The following is a 21,670-nucleotide window of genomic DNA, read 5'->3' on the forward strand; positions in this document are numbered from 1 at the left end:
GGTTACACCTTGCTGAGTGGTGGTACAATTCAACATATCACACTTTCGCAAAAATGACCCCATGTCAAGCTTTGTACGGCTACGAACCTCCTAAATGGAAGGACTTGGCCTTCACCAAAACTACAGTTCCGGCAATTAAAGACCAGTTAGAAGACACCCAGAAAATCCTTCAAACGTTGAAAGAAAATCTAAGTATTGCAAGGAATCGCATGAAACAACAAGCCAACCACCATAGATCGGAAAGAGAACTTGAAGTTGGAGAGTGGGTACTTGTTAAGTTGCAACCTTACAAACGAGTATCGCTAAAGCAGAAGGGTAAAAACACGCTGGCACCAAAATTCTATGGACCATACCAAATCAACAAAAAGATCATCCAAGTAGCATACAGCTTAAGCCTTCCTGATAATAGTAGAGTTCACAACGTTTTTCATGTATATTGTATTAAAAAGGCATTGGGCAAACACCAATCAGCACAAACTACCCTGGCAATGTTAGATGATGAAGGCAAGCTCATTCTAGAACTAGAGGGAATCATCACTACCAAGGAGAAGACGTTATGTTCATGAGCAATTAAAGAATACCTTATCAAATGGAAGAATCTACAAGAAGAAGAGGCCTCTTGGGAGATAGAAACATTTCGCCAAAAACACCCGTTGTTACATATGCTTTGAGGACAAAGCATCCTTTCAAGAGGGAGGCAATGTTATGTAAAAATTATTTAGTGTAATTTAGGTTGATTAGACAAAAGGGCACGACCATAAGATCATGCCCTTTTCCGAAATGGTACCCATGGCGGTATATAAGCCAAGGACCCTCATTGTAAACAATCATCATTGAAGTTATTAATACAAATATATATATTTCTGTTCATTACTGAGCATGGTTGTTCCATTTTCCCAAATGGTCACTAATAAAATGCCTCAAACCACTTGCCACGCATTCACAATGTACTTATGCAAGCAGTTCCTGCTCAAGCTGCATTTCTCAACAAGAAAGACATCTAAACCCAGGCTATCCAAATATCAGGTCCAAGTTACTTGGGAGTATCGTCTGTAGACAGCAGCATCCCTGATGGCCCAATTCAGTTCCTGTCTAGTCAGCAAGAGGTGATCAAGTGCATCTAGAGAGTACTTAAAGGGGGAAGGCTCTAGAGTGATATGATGATCAATTGGAGAAGCTGAGATGCCTCTGAAAACCAACCCCATGAACAGCATGTGTAGAAATCCAAGGCAAGGGCATCCAATGAACAGAGTGCTAGGCAGATGTGCAAAAATCGCATCAGAAGCATATTCTGTAAGTGATCTGGAAGGTAGTCTTATGCATGTTACTTAGCTCTCTGTATTCAAGGTTTGAAAAAGGTGAGACCCACAAATCATATAATATTAAATCAATTTCGAAGGTTCAGAAAGATAATTAACAGTTAAACAAATTCAAATAATACTGTAACCATGCCCACTTGCAATCCCAGAACATATCTCGACAAGAGAATTAATTCATTCCTCAGTTAATTCAATTTCAGCGACATTATTCACATATTAACTCTACTATTCAGCCTTTTAATGGAAGATACTTAGGCTGCTTCTATCACTATAGATAACATTAAACTATCCAGTAATATTGCTGATTCAAGCTGGTAGACATTAATGTAATTTCTTTCTTTTAATTACTTTTTTAATTGTAGCAGATAAATCACATACCTTGAATCGAGAAGGCAGGCAGCGCATGAGTTTCACTCGCACACAAAGCCCAATAACTGTTGCCATGCTACAGTGTTCAACTGTAGGAGTAAATGTAACCCTAAAATGAACAAATATAAGACCATTAACATTTGTTGAAAATTGGATACAACAAAAACTGAAACAAGAAAATGGTTCAATTTAAAGAACCTCACATAACAAAAGGTAAATGAAGAAAAATAAACCTTACCTGATAAGGCTGTGTTCATCATCAACCTCAATTGCATCTTCAGAAATTACTTTTAATTGCTCTAACGAATAAGGATGCTCTGGATCTTTGATGTCTCTTAGATGATGTATATCATAAAAGTTAAGGGAAACAAGTCCTAGTGTGTGAAAATGGACTTTTAACACAATTTTTACTTGACAAACATCTTAGCAATTAATACGACAACTAACTGTTAAACAGAAAGCTGGCCCAAAGACGAGAAAACACGTAAAACACAGTGAAAACTCCAAAAGTAGACTGTCAGTGTGAGTTTAGCTCATATAGTGTACTGCAGATAAAATCTGAACATCAGACAAGATTCATATCCTTTAGAATGGTCAAAGTTTGGAAAATAAATATAACTCTGCAAGCTAAGCAGCAATTTGTCACTTTGTAAATAAATGTAACTGTCCTCCACAAGCAGCATAAAGCTAAGCAGCAAATTGTCAATGAGCTTGGATTTACTGCTCGAAAGAACTAACAACCCTATGGCATTAGCAAACCGTTATAATCCTTGAATCAGCAGAGTTATTGCTGGAAATAGTTCAATAATGTTTTGAATATGGATTGGTTTTGAAAAGCATACTCTTGAGTCCTAACCATTTATATGAATTGCCAACCAAAAACTTAAAAGAAAATATCTATCAGTTAGTACAAATTACTGACACTACCAAATTACCAATCTTGCAATAAGTACAGCAGGGGAACAACACAGTGGTGCATTCACATGACATTCATGTGGAAGCCTATCAGTTAGTCAAAATTGATAAGAATACTAACTAAAAGCAACCTTGCACAAAGTAGAACAGGTGAACAGAAATAGTGATGTCATTACATCATTTTTTTCATTGTGCATACAAGAAATTGCTAAAATGCAAACCCAAAAGCAACAAAGTAAATTTCGAAAAAAATCAAAAAATTTAGAATTCTACATTATAAACATTTAGATGCCAATATAATCATATGACATGTCACATAAAGCCATAAACCAATTATAAACATTCATTATTCACATAAACATTCACGATTCATGCCTTATACTAATATATGGGAATATAATATTTTTGAATGTCAAAATTACATCATAAGTTTGGAGAGCAAATACTATATTAATATGTCAAAAGGCCTACAAAACTTGAGCCTATCTATAAAGCTGCAAAATATACCAATCCTTGGCATCATCATCATCATAAAGTCCACCCTCTAAATCCTCCAATGGAATGTCATCTAATCAACCCCCCACCAATAATTAGAAGCATCATGGCCAAAAAAATACCTACCACAAAATGAATCATTGGAAGAGTTGTCGCTCAGATTGTACAGGCACCGCAACAACCGCTCAGGGCGGGGCCTATCACTCTAAGCCCCGCCCACTCTATTCTAGTTGTCTCCCAACAACAAGCTATGGGGGGTAGTCCCTATGGAATGAGGTGAAGGAAAACAAGTTGGAAACCAACTTGTTTGGGAGACATCGATGAGTGTTCTAGTTACTTGGTTAAATTGAGCAAGATTAATGATTTGTGTACCGAATAAAATATATAACTAATATAAATATAATGTAAATGATAATAATCATAAATAATTATTAGTTAATTAGTAATTAGGTTGAAGAGGCATGTCTAAATGAGACATGAATCTTCATGAAGAGACACTTGCTTGGTATATAAGCAAGCCTCTCGTTCTCATTTGTAAATCATTCATTCATTTTCTTATTCTTATTCACATATTTAATATAATATTTATATCCTCAATGGATAATTTCATATTCCAAGTCTTTTGGAGTAATTAATCTGTAGAAGGAACTTTGTTCGCTTCAATTTGATTAGATTTTAAGTATGAAATCAGTGCCTTAATGGAGTCACAATTCTTGTTTACGGTATGTTGACCTCTACTGGTCAACTACCCATGCAGTGCACCCCGTTTTTCTTGACAAAAAGAAGCAGCACCTGATCAGCATGTCCGTGCCATCCTGCCATCATCAGCAGCTTGATCTTTTTGATTGTAAACCCATTCTGCATGTATTAACTGTAAATAATCTTAGCAGACATGAGTCATGTATGTAATTTGCCTAAGTGGACCTAACTTTCTGATGATAATCTACGTCCCGGAAGGTTTTTCGTCTCACCGATCCACGGATCGGCAGAGTTTTCCTTCAAACCTGACCCCAAAGCCGGGATTGATTTTGTCATTAGAACTTTAGGAGAATCCTAGTGTGTTGATCTGCTAGATTATCGTTGTGTCGCAGAACTGGGTGTTTTGTGAGGGTCTGTATTAAATGGGTTTGTCCCTTAAGATGTAATTTTGTAAAAGTCATGATGTAATGTGTCCTGAGGGTCGAGAAATGTTTTAAATCCCCTCATGAGTCCTAAGTCCTAGGTCCTAGGTGATGTTTCCGAAGGGTTAGTTCAGTGATCCATTTTAAAATGAATTAAAAAATTAAAAAATGAATAAAAATAATAAAATAATAAAAAATAATAATAAATTAAAAAATGAAGCAAAAACCCTAACTAATAAAATAATAATATTTTAAAGTGAATAAATCGACGGATGAGATCAAGAGATGTCTTGATCCTCATCAACGGTCGAGATCATTTCCACATGGATCACTCGAACTAGCCGTTAGGATCATTTCCTTTATATAGGGTCTTAGGGGGTCATTTCAAGATATCTGATCTGTGAGTCTGTACTGAAAAGCTCTCTTGTAATCTGATTTTCTGGTTAATAAAAAGACTTTGGGGTTCAAAACTGGCTGGTGTTACTCTCCGGAATTGTTGTGAGATGATTTTTTTTTTTTGCTGCATATTTCAGTTTTCAGCAGTTAATAATAGCTGGTCTTCAGAGTATTGTGAGTACAGGTATCTTGCTCACGTGCTAGGGTTTGAGTGTTGTAGGGCTTCTGGAATAATGGCAGGTATCTCCATTATTCCTTGAAATCTAGCAGTATTTCTTGCCCTCTTTACTGATGTTTGCTTGAGGTGTGTAGGAGATTTTTAGGTAAAAGGTACAGGTGGGCGTTTGGGGAAGTTCTAGGCTGAACCAGCCGACTCCCACAGGCTTTTCTGTGAAGAGCCTAGCTGATTTTGCCCTTGGTTAATCTTTTAAATTTTATTTCGTGTTTTACATTGAGAGATTTTTCTTTCTGTTCACAGTGAAGTTCAAAATTTCTGATATTCTGAAAGTATTCCTGTTCTTATTTTGTTGAATCTGGCTGAAAGGGGCCACAAATCTGTAAACTGATTAGCTGATCTAGGGTTTCATATCTGTAATTTTTTTTGTTAGACCTAGGGTTTTGATTTAGTTTATTGCATCTTTTTGTAATTTTAGGTTTTACTTTAAAATTTTGTGCATCTGCCAAGTTTTGTTTTCCTTCTTGCAGGATGCAAATCTGAGATAAGATCTGGAAGAAAAATTTTGCAGGGTTATCATTTCGCTGTCCAGGGTTTTGCAGATCTGGAAGGGTTTTTCACATCAACTCATTTGCTTGGAAATCTGCTATTCAAACCCCTTTTCCTCTGCACTGGCTGCCATCCACTTGCTGAGCCGTCTCCATACTTCCCCTCACCCGCACATACTTGCCACGCAAACGCATTTTTTTGATCAGTTGCCATTCTGTAGCTGCTGTCACTGCAGTGTATTACTCATGCCCATGCGTTCATTCCTCTGTCGTCTGGTGATCGGTTTCAAAAAATGGCGTAAAAGCTCTGACATGTACATGGACAGTGGTAAGAGTGGCATAGTTCGAAGGCGTAGCGTGTAGCTACCACTGGAAAATTTGCGTGGGATTGCACCACGTATTACAGTCATTTCAGAGTTAACAGCGTTTACCGCTCCATACATAAACGCACAGGTGAGTTTCGAAATTGATTCATACTGCTACCCACCGCCGTCACCTGAAAATGTTTCACGCATTCAATATCTGAGCCGGCGTCACGACTCTGGGCAAATCCGTGGAGGCTCCAGGCAGTATCGTTCAGCATATGCAGGTAACGTTTCACTGTTCCACGCGTTTTCTCAAAAGTCCGCCTCCACGCCTGTCAATACCACCTGCAAATACACAAAGAAATCGTGCAGACCAGGTAAAAATATCGATCAATGCATTCAATCTCCGAGCCAGGTGCAGTGAGTCTTCCGCTGCCTGGTTTCTCAATCACCCTTCATCGTCCGACCTGCACAGATAAAGAAAGGAAATCCTCTGCGGCTTGCATTTTCGTTCTGATGCTTTTGATGCGTTTCAGTCTTTGATACGTTTCACGCATTTAGAATTAGGTTGTATTTTTATTTCAAACGCATTTAGAATTAGGTTGTATTTTTTTTCATGAAAAGGATTGGATACATGTTAGATTTTAGATGTTTTTCTTAGATTTTAATTTGTTTTATTATAGTTGCAATTTTAGGTTATTTAGTGGTTACGCTTTAGTTTAGGTTTCAAATTGATTTAAATTTAAATTAATTTTTTTTTATAGTTTTGTTTTAGATTTTAATTAGTCTTTAGAATTAGGATTTTAATTAGATTTTAATTTTCTTTCTAAATAGTTTCATAAAAATAAAAAAATGAAAATGTTAGCGTTAGTTTATGCTATAGTTAGACTTTAGATTTTTGAGTTATGTTTTAAATTTTGTTATAAAAAACATAAAAAATAAAAATATTTTTGTTAGATTTTTTAATTTTAAATTTAATTTTTTGTTTAGTTTAGTTTTAAAATTAGATTAGTTTTAAAATTTTAAATTTTTTTAGATTTATTTTTAATTTCCATAACATTGAAAAATAAAAATTAAAAAAGGATTTAAAAAAAAAAAATTGCGGAAATTTTATTTTGCCAAGTTTCAGTGGTTTTCATGTTATTATCTTTCATACTGAGATCTAAAATTTTCAAGTCGAGATGCGAAATATGATATCTGGCTAATGTTTTATGACTCCTGGTGATTTTAAGCATTTATTTTTCTCGAAAATTTCAGTGGCCGGATATCGTTTTGGTCATGTGATTTAGCTGATGATAGATGGTCGCTGTTCATGGTCCATGTTTCTATATCATTTAAAAGTAATCATTTAAACATTAACTCCACAAGGCACTGGTTTATTAAATCTCTAAACCCATCTAGTGCTTATCATATTGTGTATCGTGTCTCCCACCCAACTGTTTGGCAGTTGGACTTCACTATCTCGCAGGGTCTACCCCCCTTAGCCGCGGGAGACCGGCTTAAACGGAGGGATCGGGGATCAGAGTGACAGCCCCCGGTCTGAGCGTTGTCGTGTCAATCCGCGCGACAACACGGTAATTTGAAACCAAGTGACTAGATGGACACCCAATGCTTGAATGATTAATTATCCTATATGATGTGCAAGTCCTAAGATCTACGTAAGATGCAGTGATCTTGGTTTATTTTAATTATATGCCTAGTCTAAGTATGGCCTTCCCTTAAATATTTTGAAGTTGGCCTCCAAGGTAGGTTGTGGGAAGGAGGCCATCAGGAAGCAAGCTAGGGCTTGAAGCAAGCTAGGGCCTAATTAACGATACCTTCTGACGTGCTCCTATCACCCGATGCCTCCAGCGCTGCAGAGACTATGGCTCTAACGACTGCAAGGTCGTCGTGTTAAACACCAAAGAGTTGCCAAGCCCCGCAAGCTAGGTGAGAAGATTTTCCCTAGATTTCTATCAACCTACTTATGTTAGGAGGTAAGTTTTAATGCAAGCTAGATCTAGGATGCTTATGCAAGAGATTATGAGTGAGATCATCTTGAATTAAGCTTGTTTATGTTACCTAAGTACTTAGCGTGAATTAGCTTATAGTGAGGGTACTTAACAATGATGAGATGACAATTTTGAACAAGATAAATTGCTATAGAAACACTAGTGCAAAACTTCAACAAATTCTCACAAGATGTAAAATGTCAATTTTATAACAATGTTCGATACCACTTTAAGATAAACTAATCACCATTCAAGATAGTCAAATGAAAACTTGGATGCCAAGATTTAGAGTGATTACCAAAGACAAAGATGCCAATTAGATTCCAATTATGACAAGATCAGATCTAGAGCTTAAATGTAGGAGTGCTTTAGGTGCCAAATTCTGGAAATTTTACAAACTTAGAGTATACCACGCAAGTGTTAGATCTCAACAGTAATGCTTCAAAAAATTTCAGCGCTTATTAATGTTATGAAAGAAGTAGAAAAATCACTCTAAATTATAAAATTTGCCCGACATATTAAGTACAAGACTTTCCAATGACCAGCATGAGTAAATTTATGTGTCTAGCTTACTTTATGAAGATGTATTCAGTAAATTCCAGACCTGTAATAAGTTATTACAGCGGACCCACAGATCAGCAAGCTAGAGATGTCAAAAACAATGCCCAATATACCCAAAAATAGTAAAATTCAACCAAATTGAAAAAAAAAACAACTTTTAGGGTTTTTAGAGACTTTGATTCAGAAAATTTCAGATCTGATCTATTTACTACAGCAGTGAATAATTGACAAATCAGCAAGCTAATGCAGTTACAATCAATGCCATAATTGCCTAGAAATAGAAAAATTAACCGGAAACTAAAAAGTTCAAGTTTTAGAACCTTACTAAGTGTATGCTTCAAAAATTTCAGATCTGAAAACTTCAGTTATGCAGTAAATTCCAGCAAGCACAAAAGTTAGATCTAGGCTAGATCTAGGATGCCCAAGTGGCCAAAATTTATGAACATGAAGATTTTGCAGTTTTAAACAATTTTGACTATGTAACATGTGATTTTAGGGCTTAATTGTTATCGATTTGACTATTGAAATAAATCAAAGATAAAACTAGGGTTTAGAGGTCAACCCCTAGGCCCAAGGCCTTGATGATTACTTGCCCAAATTTGCCAAAATTTCTCCAACGTACTTGGCACTTGAAAACACAAGATTTGAGCCAAAATTGTTGCAAAACAAATTGTAAGAGATAGAATGTCAATCCTTTAAAGAAACCCTTGTTTGCAATGAGATCTAGCCCTTGTAGGGCTTATGGCCTTTTTAATGCTTGCAAAATAGATCTCAAACACTAGCCTTTTAGGTTGGGTAAGGGCTAGGGCCTTCAGAAAATGGTTTTTTCCCTGATTTGAAAATAAGCAATCTGCAAAAATAGCTTGAAAACACTAGACGTCTAGGGTTTCTGAGATCTTCAATGCCAATTTCTTCCTCAATCCTTAAACAAATTTAGAATATAAACTCAAACCCAAGTTAGAAAAAAATAATTTACGAGTTAGATCTAAAAATATACAAAGGTTTTATAAAAATCTAAATTTTTGAGAAAATATTTGTATGGATTTTTTTCCTTTGAAGAATGGCTAAAAATACTTTAGAAACCCCAATGTATACTATAGCCTTAGCGAAGATTTAATCCACCATATAAATATTTGGAATCCAAACAACAGTGATTCTTGCCCAAGTTTGTGAACTTGGAGGCCAAGGACTGAAGTACCTGCAAGCACTATGAATTTATCTCAAAATAATTTGTTAGATCACATGGGGAATCAAACCACCTAAGATTAGCCCAAAACTATCAATAGTATGGTTCTATCTCCATCTAATGAAAAAACAAATCTTACCAATATTCAGCACAACATAGAGATGTTCATAGTCAGCACATACCACAAATCAATAAGCAAAAATACCTTGAATTTCACCCCAAAGTCTTTACTATGATAGAAAAAATAGTTCCCAGCAGGACAATAGTTACAAAGATGCTTCAACATCAATTTTCTAGCCAGAGATTAAGATGTTAGAGACTCAAATGACTCTAATTTATAGATTTATCCTCCAAGTGGAAAAATAACGACTAGTTTCTTCGTTCCTTGTCAAAATAATCTTAGTCGGTGATAAACACTTCAGTGTCTTTTAATCTTGGCCCTTGATTTTTTATTTTTGAGAAATTTTCAAATTTATCATTTAATTCCATTTTTATTAGCTCAAAATTAATCATTTTGAGCTAATTTCCACACAAATTTGACTTTGACTTAACCACCAAGGTCCAAGGGTCCAAATTTTCTTGAAATATATAAAATTCCCTTGGTAGAGGACATTTCAAAATTGATTCAGTTAGGACCCACGAATTTTTCGACTTAGAGAATTATTTTTCTTAAGACAATTTAATTTTGGTTCTAATTAATTTTTTTGGCTTAGAATTTAATTTTATTTTGCCAGAAAAATTAATTATTTACACGAGGGGATTTAATTATTTTTCCACCCTCTAATACATAAGAATTTACATTTACAACCCTCAAAGAGGAATACACATTTGGCTTAGACCCTCAAAACACATAACCCTTCTGCGACACAATATGATCTACTAAACCAAGTGATTTGTAAAAAAAATTAAGCCAACTAGCTTAAATTATTCCCAAATCACTTTACATCAAACTCGACTAAAAACACTAAGACTCACCTAAGATTTTGACAATAAATTTCACCCTAGCTTTGGGGTTTAAGCTAGAGGGAAAAAACTCTTTTGATTAGTCGTGTTTAGAAACACAGGTAATCAGTGAGGTTAAAAAACCTCCTAGGATGAAATTCGTCATCAAAATCATAGGCTTACCTAGGTTGTTACATATATTCAAGGTCTTACTAGGATCATTTACATTAGATAACTTGCAGAATGGGTTTACAATGACATATAGACTACTGACAAATGATCTGATCTTGTTGAAAAAATTTGGCACTTCTGCTTCCTTGGAACTTTGACAAATCCAGTGCAACAGGAAGAACAACCCAATGATAGGTTAGTTATCAAGAATTTATAAGTATCCAAGTATCCTTATTACCCACCCATGTGTGTAACCCCTAAGAGAAAAAAATTCTCCTGATATGTCAACTTTCCAACTAGCATCCCTATCATGATCCACAGATAGCTACCCTCAAATGCCTCTCATCCATTCTCCAGTGGATCCTTTCTTTATCTAGCTTGTTCATCCGACGAAGGTGGGTCATCAAATATGAGGTACATTAACCATTTTTGTATTCAAGTGCATTCATTTAATTTTTAAGGACATTCTAGTATGGATCACAGGTCAAGTTGGATGAGAGACCACTTTTGGTTGGAGACTTGTTCCCATTCTTGACCTTAGTGGTTATCACTTGCCCTTAGTCTAGTGTAACCAAGCCTCCTTGAGGCCTTTCTTTCATTGTCTAGCAGGGGCACAAATAATAGGCTCCGACTTACATTGCATGTTAATTGTAATCCATACTTAACACCTTCCATCTTCCCCTTGTATCCACATCCCATCTTTAGGTTGATTGTTATTTGTCGCTGGTATTGGTTCCCTGTTTTCCTCATCCTTGAGTAGGGGTTTGGAAACTTTGCCCTAAGAGGTAGATGTAGAAGAAAGAAAAGAAAAGCATGAGCCATAATATTAAAATGCAAAATATTGCAAGGATAAATGAAACTAAATGGACAAAATCTTAGTCTAAGATTTACCCCCCTCATGAGCAAGGAAACGTTTCATCTTTAAGGGTGTTGGAAATATTGAGAGGAGGGTGAATCAATATTTCTTAGCAACTAGCACTTTATTAATCTTTTTCAGAGCATTAGTTATTCTTCAGCATTATTATTATTATTATTATTTATTAGATATAAAATGCAGTAGACAACATCATACAACAATGCAGAAAGATTTAACAATACACACAAGATTTTTAGGTGGAAAACCTCATCCGTGTCAAAAACCAACAAACGCTTCTTAGTAATTGTCTTCTCTTTCTCGTTTAAAAGAAAAATTAATTACATCAAGGTCTCAGCCACAACCCCCTCATTTACAGGCTACAACCTATAGGACGCTACTACACCCTAATATCTTGCTGCAACCAGAAGGACACCCCTACGCCCTGTGAGTCAGACCACAACCCGAAGGTGACTCCAATCACCTACCTCGCACCACCGTGCCACCTTGAAGAGTTCTTAGGCCACAACCTAAAGGTGTCTCCAATCACCCTGAAGAGTCGGCGGACCACGTTTCATAATTTTCATACTGGATCCCATGTGCTCTGATTCAATTATAAGAAGATAGTAGATAAGAGAATTTGCTCTATTGAAGATGAATATCCAATCAAGTCCTGCAGTTGCATTCTTGATCAATGCACAATACTAATCACATTGCACAATCCTGCTCAAACTGCACAACCTTGCTCAATCTGACCACTGCACTGTCCAACCACTGATCACTGCACAATGTTGTTTAACTGATCATTGCCCAAGTTGTACCAAACCAATCAACCTGTAATAGTCATTGTATCATACTGCTCATGTAAGGATAAGCATCATATGCGCATGAAGCAGTCAACACATCATGTTGTTGCACTGTACCAAACTTCTCATAATGTTGCAAACATCTAGCACTGCTATCAAATAATGGCACAGACTCAGGTGCCTTGGGTCATCCCTATGACTTACCTTCAAATATCTCAAGCTTGGCCTAAGGAGGGTTAGCAGCATATGTTTTATTGCTACTGCTTGGATAGTCAATGCTCTGGAACCATTAATGTAACATCACCCAATGCAGTCATGTATAATCATTTTCCAAGAATGCTGCCACAAACCCACTGTAATGTAGTTACATAAATGTTGTCAAATCAATGCATCACATCAACTAGGCATGCTACAACATGTTTGACTAGACCCAATACTACCAGTTTACTAAGTCAAGGTCAAGACTAATTGTCAACTCGATGTGTTAAGTCAAAGTCAAAACAATTATCAACTCTAAGTGTAAAGTCATTGTTCCAATATATGAGTCGGGTCAATAGGTCATGTCAAAGTCATGTAATTGTCTCACTAATATGTCAAGTCAAAGTCAAGATATTATATCAATGTCAATGTGTCACTTGCTATCCCATCACATGTGACTAACATCAAGAGATATAGTCACATCAATTGTTAACGCTGTGAAAAATCCTAGATCTAACAATCTCAGGAATCCTACTGCAACCAACTGAATCTACTTCACCTAGATCGTAAATTACATTACAAACTTATTTCAGACTTCTTCTTGAAACATTGGAGTAAATTACTGAAGCAGCCTACACCAAGTTAAATATGATTCTGAAATATAGAAACTGAGCAAGGAAATACAAACACATGGGACACCGTTATTTTTGGACAAATGTCCCCAAAAAAACCCAATGCGGGAAAACCGGTGCAGCAACTCTGAGGGTTTTATTATTATGCAGGAGAAAATCTGAGTACAATTCTTGGATGCTCAACTAGCAATCCAATACAAAGAGAATATTGGACAAAAGATTGGTGAAATGACCTCACCCTATCACTAGGAGAATCAGTGACTGATCCTGCTGAACTGGAGGCTATGCATCACCCTCTGCGTGGACTCTATGCAGAACTACGTCACTCCCAACAGTTTTTGTGGCACCCTTGCTGGGTATTACACTGCCCCTCTTTCGGATCCTTTGCTGGCTGAGGAAATCAATCTTCTGCCTCCCGAACTCACACCCCGGCTCCCGGCAACTGAAACTCGACTTCTCTTAGTGGGAAACTCGACTTCCCCTCAAGGATTGCGTTGTGTCAGCACTGTGTGGGCCAGCGTCAACCTCTCCCTAGACGTCTTTCTGTTCTCCCTCTGCCTCATACTCTCTGGAAATTCCTTCTTCTGGATTCTCACTGCCTCTCTACTGCAAAAGATCTCAATCGAATTTTCCTCCTGAGAACTTATCACTTCAGAAAATCGATTTCTTGATCTCTCTTGGTGTATTTTCTAAATGATCCTCAAGCCCCTTCTTATATCTTTCTGTTGGACAACCAACGGCCTAGATTAACTCCTAATCAAAGGCTCAGATCGTTTTGACTTGATCTTCGTCTTTATCTAGAAGATTCACCCACAATTAGATTAATACCCATTAACATTTTAATTTTCTTAAATATAGACTTAGGAACTCCATTGAAAATATTAATTATTTTAATATAACCATCTCTGGGTGGAATTTCCCAAAACGGTTTTTGGGTTCTTTGGAATGCATGCGCCCAAGCCTCCCTGCAAAATTTGAGGCCTAGAGCACATCCAATGCTACCCAAGATCAACACTCCCTCTTAGCGAGGAATGTGCTCTAGCAATATATTGTTGTTGCATACTTCTCTGACTCGGAAGCGTCGTCCTCTGTGTTGTTGATGTCTGACATGCTGTCCACCAACTACTGCGTTGTTGTTGCAACTGTACTGTTGCCTTTGACACTGCCACTGCCAATGCTACATCTGTACTATAGCTCCCTCTCAAATGCTGCATCTGCTATATTGCTAGCACTGCTCCTGCTAACACTGCATCCGTACTGCAACTCAGTTGCTGAGAGAAGCAGCTGAAAACACCCAAAATTGGACAAGTATATAGTGAATACACCTCAGTGTTGAAAGACTGACTGTTGCTAGTCCCACGTTGTCTTCTGAAGCCACTACGCTCCTAAAGCTCTGCATTGTGCCTCCACGCATTGCTTCCTCTCTGCTCTGCGCTACTCATGTTATGGCGCTACTAACTATTGCATCTATCGAATCAACACTCCATGGCACCAACTGAAAGCTCCTCCATCCCACTACTATTGATCATGGGCTCTCATAGCAAGGTGATGATCCAAGAGGTGGGCTCCTCAAGGATCCTACCCATCTGTAGCTCCATCGAGCTATAGTTCTATATTAGCCCACCTCCCTCCTGGAGGTATCTTGGTTGTCATGGCAAACTCCTCCTCCTGTTCGATCTTTGTGGCTACAATGTTAAGATTGTGCTTCTCATCCTTGTCCTTTTTCTTCAAAGGACACTGGGATGCATAGTTGCCCATCTCGCCACATCTGAAGCACTTCACCTTGGAGATGTCTCTCTTTCGTCTTTGTTGCCCCTGCTGCCCCTTTGATGCAAGGGTTGCATTATCCTCCTCCTCTACTTTGGGCTTCGACCCACTGCTGCTGCTACTTCTGTCAAGTTTGACCTTGACCAGGACTCTCCTCAGCTCTTCTTGTTTTAGAGTTGCCCACATCCCATCCCAATTAGGCAATTGTTGCTTTGCCCAGGATACTCTGGACAAAGACTTGCCATTCGTCCGAGACAGAATTTAGAGCCAATCTCACTAATAACTCTGAATCCTGAGGTGTATGCCCCGCAGCTGACAACTCATCACGGGTCTCTTTCAGCTTCGTAATAAAAGGGATCCATAAGTTCTCCCTTCTGCATCTGTGCAGATCTCAACTTTTGCTCCAAGTACATCTTCCACTGCTCGAAAGATCCCTGATACAATGTGGCCAAAGCATCCCACATCTCCTTAGCAGTTGCTTTGCTAGCAACGTGGCACACCACGTGATCCTTGACTCCATCTAGGATCATCCTCTTGCCCTTTCTCATCTCAAATCTGTACTTTTTCAGCGGATCTGCATTCACAGGGACAGCTACCACAATATCAACATACGCCTTAAGGGCATGCTCATCTAGAAGGAAAAACATTCTAGCCTTCCAAATGACGTACGTAGTTGGAAGCTCTGTCCAACCTGTCCTGATCCCTCAAACCACTAGTTGTCATATCCTCTGAAAAATGTCAAACAGCTCCCTCTATCTCCCTACTGCGTAGCTCCTAGGCTGGCTTACGCACTCCCTAATGGAGCTGGTAAGTTTGTTGCTCCTCTGTTGTCTAGCAAATGAGAAATATTGATTTCCTCAATAGGAAATCACTAAGGAAGTATGCCCTCACTATGCGATCTGCTTCCTTCTTCCAATGGCTTTTCTGCCTAACACTCGGCTTGCAGAAAACTGCATCCCTCTAACTCTGCGCTTATGCTCTCCGTGGTTCCCTCTGCCTTGGCAAATTCTCGATCCAACAACCTTACCTCTCTATTGGCTCACTCAGATAGAGACACCCACGAAAATATAGCCCTCCTGGCTAGAACTACGCAATCCCTCAGGGGATTCGAACTGCTACTTGTTGCAGCAAGTTGGCCCTTGCTTCAATGCTATATCAGCTCTTCCTGTTTCACATCAACAACACTAATACCATGTGAAAATTCCTAGATCTAACAATGTCAGGAATCTTACTGCAACCAACTAAATCTACTTCACCTAGATCGTAAATTACGTTACAAACTTATTTTAGATTTCTTCTTGAAACATTGAAGTAAATTACTGAAGCAGCCTACGCCAAATTAAATATGATTCTGAAACATAGAAACTGAGCAAGGAAATACAAACACATAGGACACCGTTCTTTTTGGACAAATGTCCCCGTAAAAACCCAACGTGGGAAAATCGGTGTCGCAGCTCTGAGGGTTTTATTATTATGCAGGAGAAAATCTGAGTACAATTCTTGGATGCTCAAATAGCAATCTGATACAAAGAAAATATTGGACAAAAGATTGATGAAATGACCTCACCCTGTCACTGGGAGAATCAATGATTGATCTTGCTGAACAAGAGGCTCTACGTCACCCTCTGCATGGCCTCTGTGCAGAACTGCGTCACGCCCAACAATTTCTATGTCACCCTTGTTGGGTATTACGTTGCCCCTCTTCCAGATCCTCTGTTGGCTGAGAAAATTGATCTTCTGCCTCCCGGACTCACACCCCGGCTCCCGGCAACTGAAACTCGACTTCCCTTAGCAGGAAACTCGACTTCGCCTCAAGGACTGCGTTGAATCTGCGTGGACCTGCGTCAACCTCTCTTTAGACGTCTTTTTGTCCTCCCTCTGCCTCGTACTCTCCGGAAATTCCTTCTTCTGGATTTTCACTTCCCCTCTGCTGCAAAAGATCTCCTTAATCAAATTTTCCTCCTGAAAACTTCACTTCAGAAAATCGATTTCTTGATCTCTCTTGGTGTATTTTCCAAATGACCCTCAAGCCCCTTCTTATATCTTTCTGTTGGACAACCAATGGCCTAGATTAACTCCTAATCAAAGGCTCAGATCGTTTTGACTTGATCTTTGTCTTTATCTAGAAGATTCACCCACAATTAGATTAATACCCATTAATATTTTAATTTTCCTAAGTTTAGACTTAGGAACTCCATTAAAAATATTAATTATTTTAATATAATCGTCTCTGGGTGGAATTTCCCAAAACAGTTTCTGGGTTCTTTGGAATGCATGTGCCCAAGCCTCCCTGCAAAATTTGAGGCCTAGAGCACATCCAATGCTACCCCAAATCAACAAACATTGTATCTCAGGTCACTATCAATTCATTCGATATACAATGATTGCCATAGGCATAGTTCTACTGCTTAAATTTTCAAAAACTGTCTACATCAATGATTCAAAATTGTAGCTAACATGAGGTCATAGGTTATGTTAGAGTCAGTATTTGCATACTGCCATCAGTGATCAAAACTCCTCTTTTATATCATATTAGGGTCCCATTCTGGAATTTTTGTCATTCCACCTAGGTCCTCGTGCAAAATTTTACTCATTGATGGTAGCCCTAGTCAAAAAAGTCCCACTGTTGATTTGGGGTAGCACCGGATGTGCTCTAGCCATGAAAATTGGTGGAGAGGCTAAGGCACATGAGATCTCCAATACCCAGAAAGGGTTTGGGCAGATTCTAAACAGTTTGGGAGACATTAAAATAATTAATATTTTTAATGGAGTCCCCAAGTCTAAGCTTAGGGAAAATAAAATATTAATCTGAATTAATATAAAACTGTGTTAGAATTGTCCAAAGGTCATAGATCAAGCTAGATCTAATCTTAGCCATTGATTAGGGACTTAATCTCGGCCGTTGATTTGTCAACGAGAAAAGTATAAGAGGAGGCTTGAGGGTCACTTGGAGAACACACCAAGAGATCAAGATTTCGACTTTCTGGGGCTGGGTTTGCTGAGAAATTTGAAAGAGTGATCAGAGTTGCCACGAAGGGGCAGTGAATACAAAAGCAGAGAGGTAGAGATAGCACCAAGAGGATCAGCACAGTAGCCGGAGAGAGGGATGCAGAACCAGCCAAGGGTTTACGCAGAGCCAGCCACGACTCACACAGAGCCAGCCAAGAGCTGCGCAGTGCCTTAGAGGGCCAGCGTGAGTGACACAGAGGGCTAGAGGACTAACGTAGTGCCTCCAAAGGCTGATGCAGGCCAAGCCAGAGTGATGTTGGGCTAACGTTGGGCTAGAGAGAGCCTGACGTTAGGGTTTTGTGGGGCAAATTGGAGCTCCCGGAGTGTTTATCCGGGGTTTCAGCCGGAATATCTGCTTCCGAGTAAAGAGGTACTACTGCCGAGATTTTTCTCTGTTGGGTGACCCGGATTTGGCACCCAGATTGTATTCTGAAACTGCTTAATAAATCAAACCCTCAAATAGCTGCACCGGTTTTCCCGCATTGGGTTTTTCTTGGACATTAGTCCAAAAACAACGGTGCCACTTGTGTGTTTATTTCTATTTCCTTCAGTTGATGATCTGTAATGTGTTGAGCATATACTTGTATTTATTTCCAGTATTTACATGGTAAATAACTTGTTAATTAACAGAACAAGTAGGTAGGAATAAATCAGTAAAGTACATGAAGGGTTTCTAACGAGTCAGACTTAGAAATTCCAACATGGTATCAGAGCATGGTTGCAGATCACAGAAGAACTAAGGACATCAGCCGAGTAGAGCAACAACAGCTGAAAACAGTTGTCATGAGTGACAGAAGTTTTTCCTAACAGAGTAGCAGCAAGGAAGGGGTAACACAGTGCCTGCGTCATCAAAATTGAGCCAAGAAGAGGTTGTGCAGAGGCTAAGGGAGGCAAAGACAGGCTCACGCAGAGCCACGCAGAGACCAGGAGGGCTAATGCAGTTCGCTGAGGAAGCCGATTTGCTGGTGTCGAGATTGCGCAGAGCCTAGGAGCTCTAACCTTCAGTTTTGTTGGGGTTTAGGAGGCTGTGGGTAAGTTGCAAAGTGGAGTTGGTGGGGTACTGTAGTCAGAACAATATCTAACAAGTTAAGGCCAAGGAGGAGGGATCTGCCACCGAGGGTTTCTAACCGAGAAATCCAGATCAATGGTGCAGCTGCACAAACGATCAGAGTGGGGGCATCTCGACATTCACAAAAGGGTTTCCAGGAAGGAAATCGAGGCTCAGAGGGAGTCACACCGAGAACTTCCAGGAGGGAAGTAGAGGAGCAGCGAAATGGCACTACACGGAGTAAGAGACCAAGACAGACTGGACAGAGCCTCAAACTTTGTAGTCTGGAAGGCCAGAATCTTATCCGTACTTGACAGAAATCGTGTCAAGCACTTTGCCTTGAAGACGATAGCGGTTCCAGTTGACTCAGTTGATAACAACAGGTACAAGGATGCAATCGCGAGGGCTAAAGAGTATCATCCTTGATGGGGTCAAGGATCATATAGTATCACATATTGTCGAGAAGAACACGGCACAGGAGATGTAGGAAGCCCTGACCATGTTATATCAGCATACTTCCATGCAGAGGAAGATGCTACTAGAAAATCAGTTGTGACCATACTAGATGCAGAAGGGAGAACAAATCGACCCATTCCTCAATCGGTTGAAGGAGATTCGAGATCATCTGACTTCCATAGGGGCAACGCCCGATCCAAAATTGATGGTGAGAACAGCCCTGAACGCGGTGTCGAAAGACTGGGAGGTGTTTGTCCAGAGCACACTGGGCAGGGCGACCCTTCCAGATTGGGAGGAAATGTGGGTTCCTCTTCACCAAGAAGAGATCAGAAGGCTGAGCAAGGCAAGAAGCAGTGACAAGGGGATCAAAATCAAGGAGGAGGAGGAGGAGGATGTTGCCCTAGCATCTGAGGGAAAGCAGGAGAAACAAAAGAAGAAGGACCTCTCTAAGGTCAAATGCTTCCATTGTGGGGAGCTCGGTCATTATGCGACCCAGTGTCCAAGGAAGAACAGTAAGGGAGAGGCATCCGAGACCAAGGCAACGCCAGCAAGGGTAGAGAAGGAAGTGGAGACAGACAATGACTGTGCCATGAGTGCACACACACCACTTGAGTGGAAGTTGGGAGACATCGAGTTGTAGTCAAACGGACTACAGGCGATGAGGGGTAGAATCCTCGAGGTACCTAGCCTCTCGGATTAGACCTTGCTACAGGAGACCCGAAGACGAGTAGCAAGATTGGCGGATGTCGGTAGAGACGGATGCGGATGGAGCGAGAGAACGAGCTACAATGCAGGATTCCCAGGATAGCACGAGGTTAGCAAGCTACAACAGTGCGAGAGGCACGGGAGTGTTGCACCAGCGCAGGATGGCACACAGAGGTGTGAAACGGTGAGAGATGCATGGAGTTGTTGCAGCAGCGCAGGGGTCAAAGAGGGAGCACTTGTCAGTGACAGAGGGAGCTTTGGCATCATGAGTGTTTCTAGCCTGACAGAGATGTCAGAGTTGGGAGATCAGTTACTTAATTCTCAGTAACTAAGTTGCAGTGCAGCAGTTAGCAGTGGTAGTGCTATGGGCAGCACGATGCAACATGATGAGAGGGGTTGCAGTGCAGATGCAGCAATGGTAGTGGCAAGGCCATGGGCAGCAGCACGGATGCAGAGGGAGTTGCAGTACGGATGCAGCGGTGGTAGTGGCAGGGCCATGGGTAGCAGTACAGGATGCAACAGTGAGGATAATGGGTAGCAGACCTAGCATTAGCACAGGGACCGATGCTGAATGATCAAGGTGATACTAAATGAGGAGTATTACTAGAGCACAGTCCTCGCTAAGGAGTGTTGATTTGGGGTAGCATCGGATGTGCTCTAGCCACGAAAATTGGTGAAGAGGTTAAGGTGCATGAGATCTCCAATACCCAGAAATGGTTTGGGCAGATTTTAAATAGTTTGGGAGATATTAAAATAATTATTATTTTTAATGGAGTCCCTAAGTCTAAACTTAGGGAAAATATAACATTAATGTGAATTAATATAAAATTGTGTTAGAATGGTCCAAAAGTCATGGATCAAGCCAGATCTAATCTTAGCGTTGATTAGGGACTTAATCTCGGCCGTTGATTTGTCAACGAGAAAAGTATAAGAGGAGGCTTGAGGGTCACTTGGAAAACACACCAAGAGATCAAGATTTCGACTCTCTAAGGCTGGGTTTGCTGAGAAAGTTGAGAGAGTGATAAGAGTTGCAACTGAGGAGGAATAGTGAAAACAGAAGCAGAGAGGCAAAGAGAGCACCGAGAGGATCAGCACAGTAGCCGGAGAGAGGGACGCAGAACCAACCAAGGGTTCATGCAGAGCCAGCTAGGGCTCATGCAAAGGCAACCAGGAGCTGCCAGTGCCTCAGAGGGCCAGCGTGAGTGACGCAGAGGGCCAGAGGACTGACGCAGTGCCTCCAGAGGCTGATGCAGGCCAAGCCAAAGTGACGTTGGGCTAACATTGGGCCAGAGAGAGATGACGCAGTCCATAGAGGCTGACGCTGGGGTTTCATGTGGCAAATTGGAGTTGTGGAGCTACCAGAGTGTTTATCCGAGGTTTCAACCAAAATATCTGCTTCCAAGTAGAGAGGTACTACTGCCGAGATTTTTCTTTGTTGGGTGAGCCAGATTTGGCACCCAGATTGTATTCTGAACTGCTTAATAAATCAAACCCTCAGATAGTTGCACCAGTTTTCCCGCATTGGGTTTTTTCGGGAACATTACTCTAAAAACAACAGTGTCACTTGTGTGCTTGTTTCTATTTCCTTCAGTTGATAATCCGTAAATTGTTGAGCATGTACTTGTATTTATTTCCAATATTTACATGGTAAATAACTTGTTAATTAACAGAAAAAGGAGGTAGGAATAAATCAGTGAAGTAC

General features: G+C 39.8%; 1 protein-coding gene across 3 annotated transcripts in view; it reads right to left on the bottom strand.

Moving 5' to 3' along the window:
- LOC149256821 (protein AE7-like) overlaps positions 1 to 21,670 on the bottom strand; it is a 201,921-nt gene that overhangs the window by 84,189 nt on the left and 96,062 nt on the right. For all 3 annotated transcript variants that reach the window (XM_089460894.1, XM_089460893.1, XM_089460895.1), the window contains 2 exons: positions 1,927 to 2,030; positions 1,698 to 1,797 (listed from right to left, as the gene is read on the bottom strand). In XM_089460894.1, coding sequence (XP_089317020.1) covers positions 1,698 to 1,797; positions 1,927 to 2,030 — 204 coding nt within the window. The remainder of the gene's footprint in view (positions 1 to 1,697; positions 1,798 to 1,926; positions 2,031 to 21,670) is intronic.

This window comes from Pinus tabuliformis, chromosome 7 (assembly GCF_031772625.1).
Source record: "Pinus tabuliformis cultivar Carrire ecotype Pingquan chromosome 7, CPIR1, whole genome shotgun sequence".
Taxonomy (NCBI): domain Eukaryota; kingdom Viridiplantae; phylum Streptophyta; class Pinopsida; order Pinales; family Pinaceae; genus Pinus; species Pinus tabuliformis.